Source organism: Pungitius pungitius, chromosome 20 (genome assembly GCF_949316345.1).
Source record: "Pungitius pungitius chromosome 20, fPunPun2.1, whole genome shotgun sequence".
Classification (NCBI taxonomy): Eukaryota; Metazoa; Chordata; class Actinopteri; order Perciformes; family Gasterosteidae; genus Pungitius; species Pungitius pungitius.
In genome coordinates, this window is record NC_084919.1 from 9,536,253 (window position 1) to 9,554,163 (window position 17,911).

General features: G+C 41.9%; 4 protein-coding genes and 1 non-coding gene across 6 annotated transcripts; 2 read left to right on the forward strand and 3 right to left on the reverse strand.

The window, feature by feature from the left end:
- Nucleotides 1-103: 103 nt before the first annotated feature.
- On the forward strand, nucleotides 104-2,274 carry mrps10 (mitochondrial ribosomal protein S10). The gene is made up of 7 exons (XM_037448925.2): nucleotides 104-411; nucleotides 571-623; nucleotides 1,137-1,206; nucleotides 1,307-1,446; nucleotides 1,571-1,679; nucleotides 1,806-1,895; nucleotides 1,997-2,274. The coding sequence occupies exons 1-7, from the start codon at nucleotides 280-282 to the stop codon at nucleotides 2,075-2,077; spliced, it is 675 nt and encodes a 224-aa protein (XP_037304822.2). The 5' UTR covers nucleotides 104-279; the 3' UTR covers nucleotides 2,078-2,274.
- A 1,069-nt stretch (nucleotides 2,275-3,343) lies between these two features.
- LOC119195044 (uncharacterized) lies at nucleotides 3,344-6,027 on the reverse strand. Its single transcript, XR_009942814.1, has 3 exons — nucleotides 5,097-6,027; nucleotides 4,630-4,752; nucleotides 3,344-4,379 (listed from the first exon to the last, which is right to left on the reverse strand). It is a non-coding gene; the product is annotated as an uncharacterized LOC119195044 (transcript).
- A 529-nt stretch (nucleotides 6,028-6,556) lies between these two features.
- Nucleotides 6,557-7,667, reverse strand: msgn1 (mesogenin 1). The gene has a single exon (XM_037449771.2). The coding sequence runs from the start codon at nucleotides 7,241-7,243 to the stop codon at nucleotides 6,815-6,817; it is 429 nt and encodes a 142-aa protein (XP_037305668.1). The 5' UTR covers nucleotides 7,244-7,667; the 3' UTR covers nucleotides 6,557-6,814.
- Nucleotides 7,668-8,217: 550 nt separating this feature from the next.
- LOC119194659 (flap endonuclease GEN homolog 1) lies at nucleotides 8,218-14,414 on the reverse strand. Its single transcript, XM_037448916.2, has 13 exons — nucleotides 14,243-14,414; nucleotides 13,925-14,123; nucleotides 13,657-13,833; nucleotides 12,891-13,001; nucleotides 12,726-12,799; nucleotides 12,469-12,551; nucleotides 12,115-12,265; nucleotides 11,752-11,788; nucleotides 11,583-11,663; nucleotides 11,367-11,497; nucleotides 11,184-11,245; nucleotides 10,391-10,540; nucleotides 8,218-9,886 (listed from the first exon to the last, which is right to left on the reverse strand). Exons 1-13 carry the CDS (start codon nucleotides 14,401-14,403, stop codon nucleotides 8,649-8,651), a joined length of 2,655 nt encoding a protein of 884 aa, XP_037304813.2. The 5' UTR covers nucleotides 14,404-14,414; the 3' UTR covers nucleotides 8,218-8,648.
- ppil6 (peptidylprolyl isomerase (cyclophilin)-like 6) lies at nucleotides 14,040-17,839 on the forward strand. Of its 2 annotated transcripts, XM_062559442.1 has the most exons (9): nucleotides 14,040-14,150; nucleotides 14,906-14,926; nucleotides 15,013-15,108; nucleotides 15,812-16,000; nucleotides 16,230-16,292; nucleotides 16,373-16,520; nucleotides 16,896-16,955; nucleotides 17,084-17,219; nucleotides 17,302-17,839. In XM_062559442.1, the coding sequence occupies exons 1-9, from the start codon at nucleotides 14,088-14,090 to the stop codon at nucleotides 17,411-17,413; spliced, it is 888 nt and encodes a 295-aa protein (XP_062415426.1). In that variant the 5' UTR covers nucleotides 14,040-14,087; the 3' UTR covers nucleotides 17,414-17,839. The 2 variants fall into 2 exon arrangements, with proteins under 2 accessions (XP_062415426.1, XP_037304814.1); XM_037448917.2 differs by lacking the exon at nucleotides 14,040-14,150 and having other exon boundaries at nucleotides 14,792-14,926.
- The last annotated feature ends 72 nt before the right edge of the window (nucleotides 17,840-17,911 follow it).

Consider the following 17,911-nt stretch of genomic DNA (forward strand, 5'->3'; position numbering starts at 1 on the left):
TGTTCCATACATCTCACACTGCTTGGCAAAAACAACACAGATGACAAGATTATTTCATGCATCAGTGATATATAACTACTATTTGTTCAGATACACACGGATGCTTATCAACATTTTTATTTCATTCGTGTTTCCGGTTATTGTTTATATTTCCGAATTTCTTCATATCTTCAGTATTTCAATTAGTGAACATTTTGAATTTCCATCTCTACTCCGTGCCACTTGATGGCGCTGATGCTTCTTAACATTATTTATCAAAGTAAATAAACACAAAAAAAGATGAAGAGGAAGAACTTTTTTCTCTTTTTTTTCATCGTCTGTCCCACCTTGTTAAAAAACATGGCGGCCCCCATGGCTCTCAGACGAGATATATTTTCTCTCACAAGGATACTTGGAGGAATCTCACATTCGGTACAGTAACCGACATATTATTTGAATTATACAACATCCGGTAACTGATGGCACAGTTTGAGAAATAGTCAACTGAATGTCGCAGTCTTCTCCCTCGCTGCGGCCGAAGCTCGTCTTTTCAAACGTTACTTCTGTGCTATTCTTTATGTTTACTCACAGGTACCAAGAGCTTTGGGGGCCTGTTCAGGTAACAAGAAATGTCATTTAATGAGGTAAGTTACGGCTTCTTTTCTCCGCTGGTTTGAGGTCTGTGTAGTTTATTAAACCCGTATATAAGAAACCTCCGTGCACGTCACCTTTGAGCTGTCATCGGCAGTACAGTTTATACTTTCAATCATTTGAGAATTGAATCTTCTTATTTATAAACAATATTGCAAATATTCACGTTAATTTATCTACAACGTGCTTGAATTCGCATGGATACAATTTAAAGATGAAAAATAATTAGGTTGATATTAAAAATGGTATTTGATGAATTGAGCTTATTGCACAGTTTTGATTGGTGGAATGTGCGGGCCTTTAACTGATCTCTTAAGAGTGGATCAATCCTAAAATGTGCTTCAACACACAAGATGAGCTTTTATGGTCTTGTTTGACAAAAGATACATTACATCCAGTGGACTAAAAATAGGATTCAGTCTGAAACCAAAACAAGTTTCTATAGAAGCAGTCGTCTCCCATTGAGGTCACAGAATAGTTTGTGTTAACATTTGTTTTTTCTGCAGGTCCCATCTCCCATTGGCATCCAGAACTTCTTTCCACACGGCAACAGTGTTTTCATCCCAGCCTTCATCAGTGAGTTATCAGTGCAAATTATTCATCTCACACTCTTTACATAACATTAAGGAGTGTGAGACGTCCACTCATGTGTCCCGTTTCATTTGTGTTCTTCCAGATCACTGTCACAGAAGAGCCCGACACGCTGTTTCAGAAGGTGGCACTGTTGGTCAAAGGTCATGACAAATCTGTGTTGGACAGCTATGAGTTATTTTCCACCATGGCAGCTAAAGAGCTGGGCATCGCCATAAGCAAAGTGTGAGTACTGAACAACAAAAGCTGCCACAGAGGACGCTAGCAATGTTGACCGTATATTCTAGTCTATCTATATCTTTCTCACATTGCTTTGTTGATTTTTGTTTTTTGTTTTGCTCTGCCACAGTTGTGAGCTTCCCAAGGACACAGAGAGGTTTACACTCTTAAAGTCAGTCCACATTTTCAAAAACCACAGGGTCCAGTATGAGATGAGGACACACTACCGATTCATTGAGGTGATGAGCCTGAGCGTTGCGATTTGGTTATTTTAATTCAATAAGTCACAAATTGGTATTCGAGCCTCACAATGGTATGTGATGATTCCGTTATGACTTTAAGATGTCTAAACTATTGTGTTGCAGCTGTCTCACTTAACAGGCTCCACGGCACGGGTGTACCTTGAATACGTTCAGAGGAACCTTCCTGAAGGTGTAGCCATGGAGGTGACAAAGGTGAGGCAGAGTCAGTTCTGCACCCACAACAATCCCACCTGCTCAATCTCAAGTCTAATGAATTCAATTCATGGATTTCTCTCACTTTTTGTTCATGCTAGACTGCCATGGAAAAGGTTCCAGATCACATCCTGAAACCCATGTGGGAGGAGGAATCCATTGATAACAAGCTCAGCCAGTGATGAAAAGCAATGGATGTTTAAAAGATGTAAACTGCAACGTTAACATAGTTATCATGGACCTGGGATCTGCTCATCATACAGATTCAAATGACAGAAAAGGGGCCGACCATAGAAATTGCTTTCATTTACTGGCGTTTGTGTTTGTGTTTTCCAAAGAGAAAAAGTATTTGAATAAATTCTGCATTTAAGAACTTCAACTCCCCTTTTGTGTTTTCTTTAATGGGAATTATGATCTTAATAATACTTGTATGTTATTACAATGTATTTGTTGAGCTGTCCAGCGATATTGCATTTGTTAGTTATTTTGTAGAACAAAATACCCAAATACAAGACATTTCTTTTTAGCATTTATTGAATTATTAGCATTGATAGCCCCTCTCTTTTGGTATGACAATGAGCCGTCATATGCAGATAACACTAATTAAATCATGATGCAGGTCGTTATCACAAGGTAAATTGGTGAGAAAGCGAGAATCTCCAGGCATCAGGGAGGGAGGGCTATGGGGATAAAGACGCAAGAGGAGACTCACCTGTCACTTCAAGAAGCTGATGAAGGAGAAGAAGAAAGGCCTGGGTTCCTGGGGCTTGAAAGGTTACCTGTACTCTTTGCCCGCCCCCCCTTCAGGAGACAATAAGAGTCAGTCTTCTATCAATCAACCAAAAGGGAGAAACGAGAAGGGAATACACAGATTGAAGAGGAAGCAAAATGTATTGAAAGGGCCGAAGAGATGGAAAAGGCCGACAGGAGAAGGAGAGTGCAACACCTGACGTGGCTAATTGGCTGATCGGACTAGGACTGTCGGACTGTGATGAATTACATCAATACCTTGAGGATGAAATGTTCAAAAGAAATTACTAATAGTAAATGCATTTTTAATATGACTGCTGTTGTTTTACAGCAGGCTTTTGTTACAACTAAACAAAGTTAGGAAAAAGAGTTATATGCATTCAATTGGTGTGCACTTTAATCAATGTCCTATGACATGGTGTCATGGGACCCATGGCATACTGCAACTTTAATTGTAGAGAAATTAGGAGCCAAAAATATTAAACAATTAACAAGTAGTTATAGCAAGAAAATATAAAACAAAAGGATGTTCTTCGTTCAGACATGCTACCACTGTTGTGACTTCAACTTCAGTGAAAAGCATTCCAACCCTTTCAATTAGCGTCCTCCAGTCAAATTAACACGCTAACATGAATGGTAATTTACTAGAGTGAGAAAACTAACAAAAGTGTAATACTTGAACAACTTTTCCAAAGTCTCTTCTCATCTGCAATACGTTTCAGAGGCCAGGAAGCCCGGAATTACATTACATAAGGCTCTTGTCCTCCACACGCTTCCAAAATATATATACATATATATATGTATAATCACATGCCTTTTGAATCAAATGTTCACTTTCGATTATGAAACATTCATTTCCTCCCATATATTACAAATACTTTGTAAATGATCATGACAACTCTCAGACTTGTTTGTGAATAAACAGATAAAGATTAGTTTTTGGTTCATTTAATTCAGTTCCTTCTGTCCCCTTTTCCACATTAATAGGGTTATTGTTTGTAGGGCAGGCTGTGTTAAAGGCGTCGGCCACCAGGGGGCCCTGGCCACCGCTCACCTCTGCCAGATGGAGGGTGAGGTGGAGGAGAGACCGGTCCAATGTGGTAGCTGTATAAAAGGATAAAATCACACATTGGATCCATGGCTTCGGATCCATTAACAAACTACAGGTCACACTCTGATAAGAGCAGCCAACTCAACTATTCCCGTCGGGGATTTCATCCAATGTAAGTTACTGTGAACTTATTGTTGTCATTATTCCATACACTATTTAAGAGTCTGGCTTAAAATAGTTTATATTTACTTTAGTTTAACGAAGGGCTCTTTAATTGATTTAATTTGATTAACAAACTGAGAGAAAAGTGACAATTGCACAGTTAAAAGTGAAAGAAATTAAACATAGTGAAGCATGAGAGAAAAATAACAAGGACTGTGCATTGCACCTCATCCTTTTGTCTTTGGGCTTGCAGTTTACTGTGTATTTGCTGTACAGAATTAAAGGACTGTAACTGGAGCAGGTCTCCAGAGGTATTTTAAATAAATTCAGCAAAGCTTAAAAATGAATAAAGAAAGTGTGGAGAATTGTGACTTTCAAACAGCTCTTACCTCCTTGGGCTGCAGGGATGGAAGTGGCGGGGAGGTCCAGGGGGCGACATGCCACGGCCTTCAGGGTGTGGTGGACACCCTCTGTAACCAGGATGACCTGAAGGATGGGATCCGTGCCTACAGACGCTGTCGCTGTGATAATCCACAACAGTTTTGTTTATGCATTTTCAGTCAGAGGAAACCTTTGGTCGGGACGCAGAGGACCCTACGCAAATTTAGGATCAGTTGAGTGAAAACAGACAACTACATGTTCAAAGCTCCAATAAAAGATACAAAATGAAAATCAGGAGGATCATTTTGAAAATCTTAAGACACACACGACCCTTTATCAAGTTCATTTAGGTGCTGTGGCTGCCTGTATGATTGTGCGAGAAGTGCTTACCTGTGCATGGGTGGGAATGGGCCTCTGAAATGTAGTGGGGGAGGAGGAGGGCCCATGCCCATTGGTCCACCCCGACCTCGATGACCTCTGGGGTCTGGGTAAGGATGCATCCTCCTCATTCCTCTGCAAGGTGAGGCCAGGAAGTTCAGGAAGTTCAGTTTTTTTAACTGAAATTAGCAAAATTGTTTGACCTTTAACACCATGCCAGTTCAAATGTGCGCATGCAGCCTCGACTCATCCAACCCCCTCGGCCATGGCTTTTAAAGCTATGACCCCTGAGAAGAAAATATTAGGAAGTTCTGCCACTATATGTCAGTTCAGCCTTATACTGTACATGCATCTCTTGCGAAACCCAAAGGCAGTGAAGTACACTTCATAACATAAGGACAGACATATGGAGCGGTTAGCGTTCCTTCACATGCAGTTTTAAAATATAAATACAGGCTGTAAGGGGCAATAAGACTGACCTAAATTTGTGGTCCATTAAGGGTCTCTGAGAATTTTCTGAAGTTTCTGTGACCGTTTTTTCGGTGTCTGCATTCATCTGAAATGGTGAGGATCAATAATAATAATATTGTATTAATTCTTCTAATTTGTGTGAAATTGTGAGTGAAACATGTACAACCTGCCCTAACATTCATTACATACATAACTATGTTTAGCTTCCAACTGCATAATACAAATCACACAAACGCTTGTGTTTGGTTGTGATGTTACTTAACGATGTTCTGTCCTTAAATGCATATAACATTTAACTGCACATATTTACATATATTTATATCTATTTACACAGGTATAAACCGGAGCTACAAAGACAGTGACCGTGTCATTGAGGGCTTTTGAGCACACGCACATTATCGCGGTGACATTTTAAAGTAAATAGGCATGCAGGCGTCAGACGTCACAGAAGCATCCTGATCCTGCGAGGCGGGTGGAGCGACTTGAGATCTCAAATATCACACGAGGACCATCACAAGGGCCCCGTGCAACACTTCACGAGTCCCTGCAGGAGACGCTGAGGCACAGCGGCGGACGGCTAGGAGGGCCCCGTCTATTGCCTGGAGTAAACATCGCAGAGCTCACTTTGCGTTGACTTGGTGTCGTGTAGCTTCGTTATTAACAGCACTCAGGGGAACCTTCATCGTTTGAAAAGCCGCTTACCCAATTGAAAATAGGAATAATTAGACCTGATGCCTGGTGATAATTGGCCATGTATAATAGGGGCGTTCCCGTTTGTGAAAAATAGAGGGGAATTACTTCAACTGCAGATGGAGGCGAGGTGGATTAAGAAAATATTACAATTTTCCTACAAGCGAATAAAACATATATAGATTGATTAGAAACATTTAAAATGTAGAAAAAAGGTCCCAGGGCTTCGTGGGATTAGATCGCTTCTGGTCTGAGGTTTATTTGAGAGACGCGCAGGGAGTTGACCACGCCCATCGGGAGGAATACGGGTGTTTGATTGGCTACTTGTTGCTCTCTAGCAGCCTGTTGTGAAATGATTATTCATTCTGATTGGAAGAATCTGAAGACGTTCGTTCTGATCATTTGTACCATTAAAGAAGAGATAAATGGGCAATAAGTCAAACCCAAATCAGTAATTAGTTGAAGGTGTTTCAGAAGGGGACATATTTGAGCATAAATGACCTGAGTCGGACAAACGCTGGATGCATCCGGTGGATTTGTTCAACAGCGTAAACGTGCCTTAATGTACAGTGGATACAAGAAGGGAATAAACAAAGGACTCGTCATTTACAAAACACAAGAGGCCTTATTATTTAATAGCTTTCATCCATAACAAAAATTCATATATCATGTGGCTAACATTACTCTAAAAACACAAAACACCAAGTTATATGTTAACACAAACATATCTGCTAAATAGAGATTATTCATCAGTAAAATTATATTTCATAACCTTTAAGACACCACAAGAGAAACGTACATAACAATAAACAGCACACTGTTTCTACATCAAAGAAAGCCTCGTATGGGCTACAAAATAATTGCCAAGTGCCCACTAAACAATATATACATCAAGAAAATTGCGAATAAAGATCATAATATATGAGATCAAATGATTAAGTTATCTAAAATATTTCGTAGTTCTCATAAGATATGATAAAAACAGAAGTCCAGATGATAGTAAACCCGATGCGTAAAAAGTCAACTGTGCGTCCCGTTACGCGCGGCTCAGGATGTCCGAAAGCTTGTTGATGTATTCAATCGTGTATTTGAGGGTTTGGATCTTGGTCAAGGGTTGCCCTCTCTTGCTGTAGTCCGGCGGAAGGTAGTCTCGGAGATGGTGCAGAGCCTCCGCGAGACTCCTCATCCGCATCTTCTCCCTCTCGCTGGCCTTCATGCGTCTTTTGGTGGACATCTTGGGCTTGCCCTGCCTCTGCGCCGAAGCGCCCCTGCGCCCCGTGAAGCCCAGGGAGAAGTCCTTCAGCTCCCCATGGCCGTCCGAGAAGCACATCTCCGGGGAAGAGCACAGGGAGCCCAGCGAGGACTCCGGCGAGCTGGATTGAAGCGAGTCCCGATCTTCTCCGAACGCGCTCTCGTGGATCTTCCACTCGGACAGAATTTGAGCGGTGACGACTTCCAGGTTCATGTTAGAAATAGGCCCGAGACTTCCACGCGTCCGTGCGGCAGGAGTGACATCAGCGGCGAACGACAGGCGGATTCCGTCCAGCCGATTTGGGGCAAAGCGTTTTTATACAGAAGCAGATCTCCGGAAGGTCCGGAAGCACAGCTCAGGCGAAAAAAGTTCAAAGAAAACCACAAGTGGCAAAATGCGACCTTCTCGGAGGACGTCGTTCGTTATCACTGGGGTGTGAATCGGGCCAAGTAGACGGATAATGTGATAGAAAGAAAAATAATTAGATTGCTTTTGGGGGAAATGACTCTTTAAAGTCTGCTCGACGACAATTATCAGTTTGATGTGATGTGTCTAATGAAGCTGCCTCACCTGAGAGCTTCACACCTCTCTGGTAAGCCAGGCTTGCGTGTGTCTTCAGTCTACCACAGAGATCAGTTTAAACTTCATCACAAGAATAGCCTTACAGAAAAACAAGACTGTGTGCACAAAATGTTCAGAATAGGCAACAGATATCTTGGTGTTACGGGTGAAATTCAAGGCCAAAATAATTGAATATTTTACTATTCTGTGCAGCAATTGTGATATTGACACATCACAAGGAAATCACAACACAACTCAACAAACTTTAGAAGACAAGTGGATCGTCCCTGGAAAACAAAGCAGAGGCAGCCTGACAAACTGCTAAATTTCAGCACTGATGGTTGTTATTTGGGTCGAGGATGCAGCTGTCACCAAGCTGCCGCCAGACCTTTCATGTCTGAAAAGGTGTGTAAGGCCTCACTCATGATCAAGGGGGCCAACACAGGCAGGTTGTAAAACCCGCGGCTTAGCGTCCTCTGTGTCCCCTAAGTATGTGGAATGACATTTCAGCGTGTCAAACAGAAGTGTGGGAGGGGGGGGGGAGGTGGAGAGGGAAAAAAACAAAACACATGCAACATCGTTACATGGTGTAACATAAAAACTGTGCTAATCCACATCCTTTTCCCCTTTTTTTTAACGATCAGATAATTAGTACAGCAAGGCCAACTCTGGTGATACAAAACAGACATATTTAGTTTGACAACTGCACTTTTTAGTCACTGGCAACACAATCCCTGATATGAACATTGTAAAAATCGGAATGGCACAACTTTAATCACATAAATTCAAAAGAACTTTGCCCGAGGGTCAGATTTTTAGAACTGGTATTTTTTACAGAAACAGATTACAGTAGCAGATTGTGTTTTTCTTCATTATTTCTTGATGATTCTTCACAATTTCATTTGATGTCAAAAAAATGACTAGAATGTACAAGCTGCTATACCATTACGGCAAAGAGAAATTCTCATATTTGAGAAGCTGGAACCATAAAAAAAAGACGACAAGACGACAGACGACATCTACAACGTTCCGGTCCATCCTCCTGTAATCGTCCCGCTCACTTCAGGAACTTCAGCCTCAGTCTCTCTGCCAGCGGCAGCGGACTCTCGCCGCAAATAACCGAGTCGTCGCTGTCCAGCGCGGCGACGGGGGATGCTGCCCTCCGGAGGAACACGTCCCCGTCGGCTGGCGGGGCATCCTGGCGTCTGCTCTGAGTGGATACAAGTATGCCCTTCTTCTCCCTATCTGCACCGTGGCCCTGGGGTCTGAGGGGGAAGTCCAAGGGGAAGCCGCCCCTGGCCTTGCTTTGGGGCCTGGTTCGGGGTTTTCTTTGCGGCCCGGACTGCAGGTTCTCTGCGTCGCTTTCCTCGCTTGATGAACACACGCTCACGCACACGCTCTTCTTGGCGGCGGTCTTGCCACTTTGAACCGGGTCGGAGTGGCTCCTCTGCGGGGCAGATGATGAAATGGCTTTTCGGACAAATTTGTATTTCTCAGGAGGCTTTCTGGAGCCATCGGCATCGTCCTTCGTCTTCAGTTGAGCCGCAGGCCCCGACTGCTGCTCCGAGCCGTGGGTGTTTGCCTCTGCTTCACTTGTTGCACGCTGCCTTCTGTCCGAGAGCGTCTCCTGCTTTGCAACCGCAGACTCCTTTCCTTTACTGGGGATCTGGAATTTTGGTTTTGAGTTTTTGGAAGAGATGTGTTTGAGGGGACCCAGCTCAAAGTTCACGTCCTTGTGCGAGTCCATCTGGTTCGCGGCGGCGTTCCTCACGAGCAGCCTTTCCCTCAGAGGGCAGTCCCTGTAGCTCAGGCCCGAAGCAGGTCCGGAGACGGCTTCTTGGACACCACCTGAGCTTTTCTGCTTTGTGTTTTGGTCCTCGGTCTTCCCGACACCCCCGTCCGTGGCTTCACTCACTCGGGGCGTAGTGTTTGTGGTCGACGGCTGAGCCGGAGAGGACGTGAAGGACAGAGCGTCCCAGTCAATATCACTGAGGTGCAGAGCGTCGATAACAGCGGAGACCGACGGCGACGCAGCGGTGTCTGCTTCCGCGTGAGGCCGAGAGGTTCTGGGCCCATCGCCCGGGCCCCTGAGGTCCTCGATCGACTTGAGACGCTGTTTACGGTTCACCGGAGTGTCCAAGAGCACCACTTCTGGTTCATCTGTGTTTGGGGTGGCACGCATCGCCGTCCGCGTGTTTGTGTTGGAGGAACTCTGAAGGGTCATCTGGGCCAAGAGGTCTGAAATACCATCGGAGACATCAGATGGCTTCTCCTTTTTACTCTTTGGCTTTTTCTCTATTTTAAAAAAAAAGAAAGAAAAAAAGGTCTGAGATTGGAGGTCAGTGAACAGCGAAAGGAGTTTAAAAATACATTTTGAATGAATGAAAGGCAGCTGCGGACATATTCTCTCTGCGGTCACATGACTGTAAAATGTTTTAAATGTCATATTTATGTCTTCCTACGCGTTAGGAAGTGAAACTCCACAGCAGTTACGAGTGGCCGGAGGAGGGGTGGGGTACAACCTGCATAAAGTGACAGCAAAGCCCGCGAGACAGACACCTCTCGGCTGCATCAAAGCTTTTAGAGACAACCAGCCGAGCTGCCAAACTACATTTTCAGGTGTCAGGGCTGCAGAGACGGCCTTGAAAAACAAGTCAAAGTCTGTCTGTGTTAGTGAGAGGTGGGGGGGGGGGTGGCTTAAGTTTTTGTTGTGAAGAAAGATACCATATATTTGGAACCACCACCCACCCCAAAAAAAATGTTTAGCTTGCAATTGAATATCATAAATGATCGTCTCACTCTTGGTCTTGTTCTCTTCGGCCAGAGCTTTGACTCTCAGGTAGCTCTCCACCACCTCTGGGTGGGCCACACGGAAGAGAGACTCTTCCTCCACCGTCCTCACTTCGTGCTGATCCTCCGCAGGTTGATCCTCAGGAAACACGTAGTGTTCTGTGGGGAAAAAATAAAATAAATACCGGCCAGGTCTAAATTGGTCTCTATGGAAAATCTACTAAGTAAATTATATGAAGCTAGAAGCAAGAATCAGAATTCAGTGTGTTAACAAGTGGGTTTACCATCACTAATATGTTATTGACTAAGTGAAATAAGCATGCCTTTCAAACATTTTGCATTTCTGCTTGACCTAAGTGATTAATCAACTATCAAAATAACTACCAATTCCATGTCGGTCAACTCATTTTTTAGTCAACACATCATAGAATTACATATGCATTTGCAATCACTGACTTAGTTTTGTTACTTTAAAATATACATTCATTAATGGTAAATACAACTTTACTTCCATTATGTAATCATTTCATATATTTAGGATGATTTGATACAGTAAATGAACATGCTGCTGTGGGTTTCTCGGGCCACTCATGTCAGGCGGGCAGGTTACTTCCCGGCCTGGGAGGAAGCCGGTTTAGCACCTAGTGACTGTTGTGACTGATCTGGCACCTCTGGACCCGAAACTCACAGCGAGTCACCAACAGACAACCCGGTGTCACTCAGCCCGGAGGAAGTATTATAAAACATCTTCTAATATGAGAAAAAGAGGATTGTGAGAGATGTTCAGGAGATTGACGCTGACCTGGTGCACTCCAGACGATCTCGAAGCAAGCGACCCCACTCCTCACCCTGGGTTTGAATATTCTTTTAAGGGAAAAATGCGTCGCACTGCGTTATGATTGTACTGAAATGACCTTCTTTAAAACAACAATAATGCATCAGTTTTGTTGCTGTTAAGTATTTTTAATTGGGCTTGAAGGACTACCTGAGGGGCTTCATTTGAGAGGATATTTCTCTTCCATATTTTCTGTTCATCAACTCTGCGTAGGTCATCAGGACTAAAACCTTTTCGCTGGTGTAGTGCTTCGGCCACTCCATCTTGTCATAGGCAAATTTCTGAAAAACACAAATTTGAACATGAACTTAAAAGATATAACCAACTGACTGAACAAGTGATAAAAAATACAAATAAAAACATTACCTGCATCGACAGCATGTTTGGCTGTCTCCTCTTAAAATGTGACACAGGCTTATCCTTTGCAATCAAAAACTCACAAATGATCTGCAAGATGCAATTAAAGTTTAAAAAAAATTAGTGTAGATTATTAGGACAATAATAGACAAACCACTGCAGATGAAAACAGCTGTACCTCTGTGAAAGGGAATTGTGGATTTGCCAGTGTTTTCCTAATAGGGAAATTAAACACAAAACAGGCAGATTACTTAAGGAATGCAAACTTTTCTTTCAAATCATTACAACAAAAAACTCTTTTTGAATTGTTTCTCAAATAGGATCCGAGTTGCTGCAAACAATCCATTTTCTTACAGTTAAAAACTTCTTTCTTAATTGTAAAACCGAAGGAGCATTATAAGCTATTTTCCTTCATCAGGCTGAGAATGATCATCTAGATTGATGAATTTAATACTACTGGTCTTGTTAATTGTATATCCCTGCTTGCCATGACACTCATACTCTTTGCATTGACATTTACTATTTTGGTAAAGTCACATACTTTCTGATATTTGCCTCAAAAGACAAGTGCTGCCGGGCCTCTTCATAGCGGTGCCAGTCACAGGGACACTGATAGTCAAAGTCCTGAGGCTGACAGAAGCGTTTACTGTCACAGAGCTCACAGCCTCCGCGTTCGTGTGCCTTTGTTGAGCCTGAAAAAGGCAGGAGACAAGTTAGAATTCATATTTCATAAAGAAGGAGATGAAGAAAAAAAAAAATCTACACATTGCAAGAACTTGGGTGTAAAGTCAGTTTGGGGTTATATCAGCCATGTGTGAGACCATGTTCTCCCAAGAGACCCCCCACTCTCTCAACAGGAAAAAGGGGTCAGAGTTCAAAGCAGGGCTCCACTCACCAGGATGTCGACATATGTTGCAGTGAGGAACCTTCTTGACTCCCTCCAACACACCTGCATTCTCCTCCTTCCACCGCGTAAACCTCAGGGGATCAAAGACAGCTCAAGAGCGCACAAACACAACACCATTCACACCGCTTAAGTGAGGCGGCAAGAAAAAATGTTAATGTACAAATGGGTTTGTATCCTTATGGTTGAAATGCACTTATTGAAAGTCACATTGGATTAAAGTGTCAGCTAAATGACATGTAATGTACCTCTGCAGAAGTGTTTGTCCGTTGAGCCTCTGGATGAGCCTCAGGGCTTGTTCTTTCCCAACACCTAGAACGCCCTTATGGGAGAATGACATCGTACAGTTAACACAAATCCTGCCAATTAGGGATTTTGAAGATACAGATTTCGGATGAGGATGTAATCCATACTTTAGGAATATAATCACAGCCAAGAAGGATGGCCAGACCAACTAGATTCTCTCTGGAGAGATGTAACTCTGTTTGGACTCTTGACGTCCTGTAACAGTCCACCTGTGGGTCCTAAAGGGGAGAGTGGCAAACAATATTCAGTAGATTGAATCTTTTTCGTTTTCTTTTTTAAATCAAGGCATCAAATAAACAACAGAAAGAATACAAACAGAAAGACAGACAGGGTCTGCTGATCATAATCATTTCATAATATGTTGATGATGTAATTGACTAAATAAGTGGTAAATGCAGATAAATCACCATAATGTTATTAATAATTTTGCTTATTGAAAATAGAATTATTTTGTTCCAAACTGTAACCAGTCTAAATGGAAATTGGTACACTTTAAATTCCTAAACTTAATAAAAGTAGTGGTCTGTAGGACTAATCAATCCCTATTGCTTATCCATGTATGAGCTTCAGAGATGCAACTAGGAACAAAGACACAGAATATACTACTTTCTTTCTGATAATGAACAGGGAAATTGTGTTTAAATATAAATATGAAAGAAATCCCAGCTCGGACGGAATAATTCTAAATATAAATCACTCGACCCTGTTATGATCACGGGAATGAATTCAGTACCAATCCCTGGAACAGTGAAGAAATCTAATAAATGAGGACTGCAGCTCCTTCAATCAGACTCCAGTGAGTCTCAATTTGGGTCCAAATGTCTCCAGGATGTTATTTACGCCATGGACGATTCTATATTTTCACAAACCTACTTTACTGTTCATATTGAAGTTCCTGTAGACGGTCTGGGCTCCGTACAAGAAGGCATCTCCATCGTTGGTGATGCAGCCGTCCACCAGGCCTTGTGAGTCCAGGTATGCACACATGGCCTCAGCCTCCCCAGCAGCTGTGACCCAGGGCAACCCGAGATAGTCCAACATGTCTGCACACTGCAGGCGTTAGAGAAGGTCAAGAGTGCATTTAAACGTGGAGTGTTTCAGCAATGCGTCTGAAATGCAGGTAAGTGGCGAAGCGACTGACCTCTCGAAGTACAGCGTTAAAGCGCCCTCTGCTGGTGGTTTTTGTGGCCTTCGGTGCAGAAGCCTTTTTGAATCCTCCATATCTGGTTTCTGTCCTCTTGCTCATGGTTTCCGCTTTAAGTTTAGGGGCTTCTCCTTCCATCACAAAGACGAGCTTTACTCCCATGAGGGTAAGGGAGGACGCTCTGAAAAATAAATTCCTGGACACAAAAGAGCAATGCATCGAGGTAACCAGAGACCACCAGACGTACTAAGAAACAAACGTTTTTTGAAGCTAACATATTGAGGAATTTATTGAATAACAATATGTGACGTTTACCTCAAGTGGGGCTTAGTAACCCTCCCCATCATTGCTTGGACGTGCTGGGCCTCGCACACCCATAAACTCAGGTCAACTGCCAGCGTCATTCCGCTCAAACTGTACAGCGGCACCGACTCACGAACCGGCTCGACGATGGACCACAAATCGTGAACACCCATATCTGCCCTAAATACGGCTTTACAATCGATTTAACTCAGAGGAGAGTGTAGAATACATGAATGCTAGACAACACAGAAACACAGGGCGACGACAAGTTTTCAAACAGTGGCGCCCTTGGGCCGCATTCCAATTCGTGGAACATCATTTACTACGAGTCTTGTTTCGTTAACTATAGCAAATAAAGTAATTTTGATTCCGAATTGAATACAATTCATCGTAAACTTTCTTTGACGATAATATAGCACGTATAATTTCGATTTACTTCATTATTACAACAACAAAGTGGAAAGAAAGGAATCCGTCTAGCGAAGTCGGTCGAAGCCGGACATTTTAACATCAACGTCATATTCAAGCGCCTCCATTTGCCAGTTGCTAAGGTGACAGGCTCTTGTTTACAACTAGTCAGACCACTTTTTGAACCATTGACTGTTTCCTTTTTTAACGATGGACACAAAAATACACCTGGAAATCACCGGGTTAATTAACGAACATAATTTCCAGGTTGCCAGAAGTATTGCCGAGGTAAACAGTCTTTTCTTAGTATCTTTTGACATTATTTTCCCTGAATGAAATCAATTCCAACACCATCTTTTGCCGATCCACACCAGGCCCTCAAACAGAAGTTTCCGGAGGCATTCCTTGAGCCAAAAATTCAACCCCTAATGGAAATTGACTGGCACACATATTTGTCCCAAAAGAAAAGGGTAAGTTGTCTGTTTTTTTCCCTTGAAAGTACAACCCTCCAGCGAATTTATGTTAAGGTCCAGACTTCCAGTGAATCTCATTAAAGCAGATACAAAATAAACCACAGAGAAATGGTTAACAAATATCGTCACAATAGGGACCATGGCAATATTAGGTATATTTCAGATTGTCAAATAAATGTATCCATTTACAAAGACAAAAACGTCTGTCCATTCAAGAAATGTGTTACTTAAATCAACAAGTGAAAGTATTCATTGGGCTGAAGTGGGCTGTCAATGTTGCATTACTATATGGGTTATTATATTATTATCAAAGCATATGAATATAAATGGTGTATCGTATGGACAGTATTCAAATCTTGTGAGTGGAACTCATTTAAATTTATTCAGACATGGCTGGCCATTGAAGTTTGTAAATGCTTATATGCCTCTATATTTAGTATGTATTATCTTGATGCTGATAATTGAAATACTCAAGTGAAGTCGAAGTATATAACAATTGTACAGTACTTGAGTGAATATGTGTGTTACTGTCCACCATTTCAGCAGATTATGTAAACTGCAGCTGCTTGCTGAGGCCTGTGTTGATCTACTATACGGCTAAACACCACAACACAAAACAATACAGCTGCAGTTTGACGCCATAGTTTTTGTAAAAGGCTGAATCACAACACGTCTGTTGTTCAAATCCATGTGACTCAAGGAGATGCGTGGTGAAGTGTGGCAGTACTCCAGCAGCCTGATGTGCTTTGCAGACTCCGTTCTCCTTGGTAATGAGAAGGATCTCGCCTGCTGGGCCAAGAACCAGTGGAGTTTCTCTTTCACTCGACCACAGGCTTTCTATATGGCTCTCACTGAAGACTACTACACTAAACACCTCCGCAAAACTGGGGCAAGTCGACCGCACTGACACAAAAATAACAAATTTAGATGGAAATAACATGGAACAAAGATTTTTTTCTGTTTGTGGATCAGGAAGTCATTGACATTAATACACGTTGGGGAAATGTGCAAACCATTGGGCCGTAGTGATAGTTACAGTTAACAGCTTATTATTTCTAATTCTTTCACCTTGAAACATTAAATATAAAGGAACACACATCTCTTCCATTTCATTACAGCAACAGTTTGTCTTCATGGACATTGAAATAGCCGGAGAGGATGTGGGGAAGTTATTGTTTCAGGTAAATTGATGTAGTTTCACTTACACATACCACCTATATTATCTGAAACCACTAAGGGACATTATCCTCCCTTTCCTCAGCTGTTCTCAGATGTTTGTCCAAAGACATCGAAGAACTTTGAGGCTTTGTGCACAGGAGAGCGAGGGCTGTCACAAAGTGGCTTCCCACTTTGCTACAAGGGCTCTGTGTTTCATCGTGTGGTGCCTAATGGCTGGGTCCAAGGTGGAGGTATGGACCATATTTGTCTTGTAACAATGTTACACCAGTTAAAACAAACAGATTTGCATAATATCATGTCCAACTTTAACATCGGTGCAGTTAATCTGTTATACATTCATGGAGAGATGCTAAGCATATGAATATATAGTACTATATAGCACTGTGATTTAAAACTAGATACAACTTATCTGAATCTGTTTCCAGGAAGAAAAATAAGCAGTGAGTTAATGTAACTTATAATCACCATCACTCACTATAACCCAACCCATGTTTAGATTACGACAGTTACTAAACTCGTCAGCAAAACTATTGTGAGCTTGAGGAAGTGAATTCGTATCCTGGTCTAATTGCACAATACATGCATTTTCCTTATCAATTATGCAGATATTTCTCCAGAAAGGAAAGGTGATGGAGGGGAGTCAATATATGGTCCAACATTTGAAGGTAGAAACACTAATAGACAAAGAAGTTGACAGTATTATCGTGATAAGCCACTATGTATGTGTATATAAGAGAGGATTTCATTGCATTTTCTGTAAATTCACCTCAACATATGTCTTTTCTCATTTGAGATGAGAGCTTTGCCGTGTCCCATAGTAGACGGGGCACTCTCGGAATGGCCAATAAAGGCCCCCATAGCAATGGATCCCAGTTTTACATCACCCTGCAGCCAACCCCCTGGATGGACAGGACCTATGTTGCTTTCGGGTTTGTATCACTCCTACTTGATTTCACAATGCTGCAATATCTCAGTTTTGCTCAAGCCTAACGTCTTTATTTTCTATTCTAGTCGTGTGGTTGAGGGTGTTGACGTCCTCAAGAGATTAGAAGAAGCTGTTACTTGCAATGAAAGACCCAAGTATGAATGTAGAGTTACAGATTGTGGAGTGTTTAAATTTTAAGTGTCTGAATGCTTGTTTTTGTATTTCTTTTCTTTTATTGAAATAAAAGAAGAGACATATGACTGTCATTTGGTATGTCTTTGCAATTTTTCACACTCAGATAAAGTAGGTTCTGTATCTTTATGTTGTCAACTAGCATTTTGTGATCACATTCACATCAGTTACTCTTTGTATGTATATTTCAATATATATTTTTAGTGGTTACTTAGAGTGGAGGTTAATCCACAAAATACTTACAGGTAGTACAAAAACATGCACAATATATTAAAATATATGTATGACTTATGAATAGGGCGCAGAAGTTATATGAATACATTCTAAATAACCCTGTATCGGTTTTTGAAATCAGTGAGAGGTATCGTGTTTATTCAACTGAATTGTAATTTTGTTTCACTTAATTGATTACATATAAACAACAGACTCTCTATGTGGGCTGAGATAAGATGCTTCTGACATATAAACTGTTCGCATCCCACTAAATAATATTCCCTAAAGCCT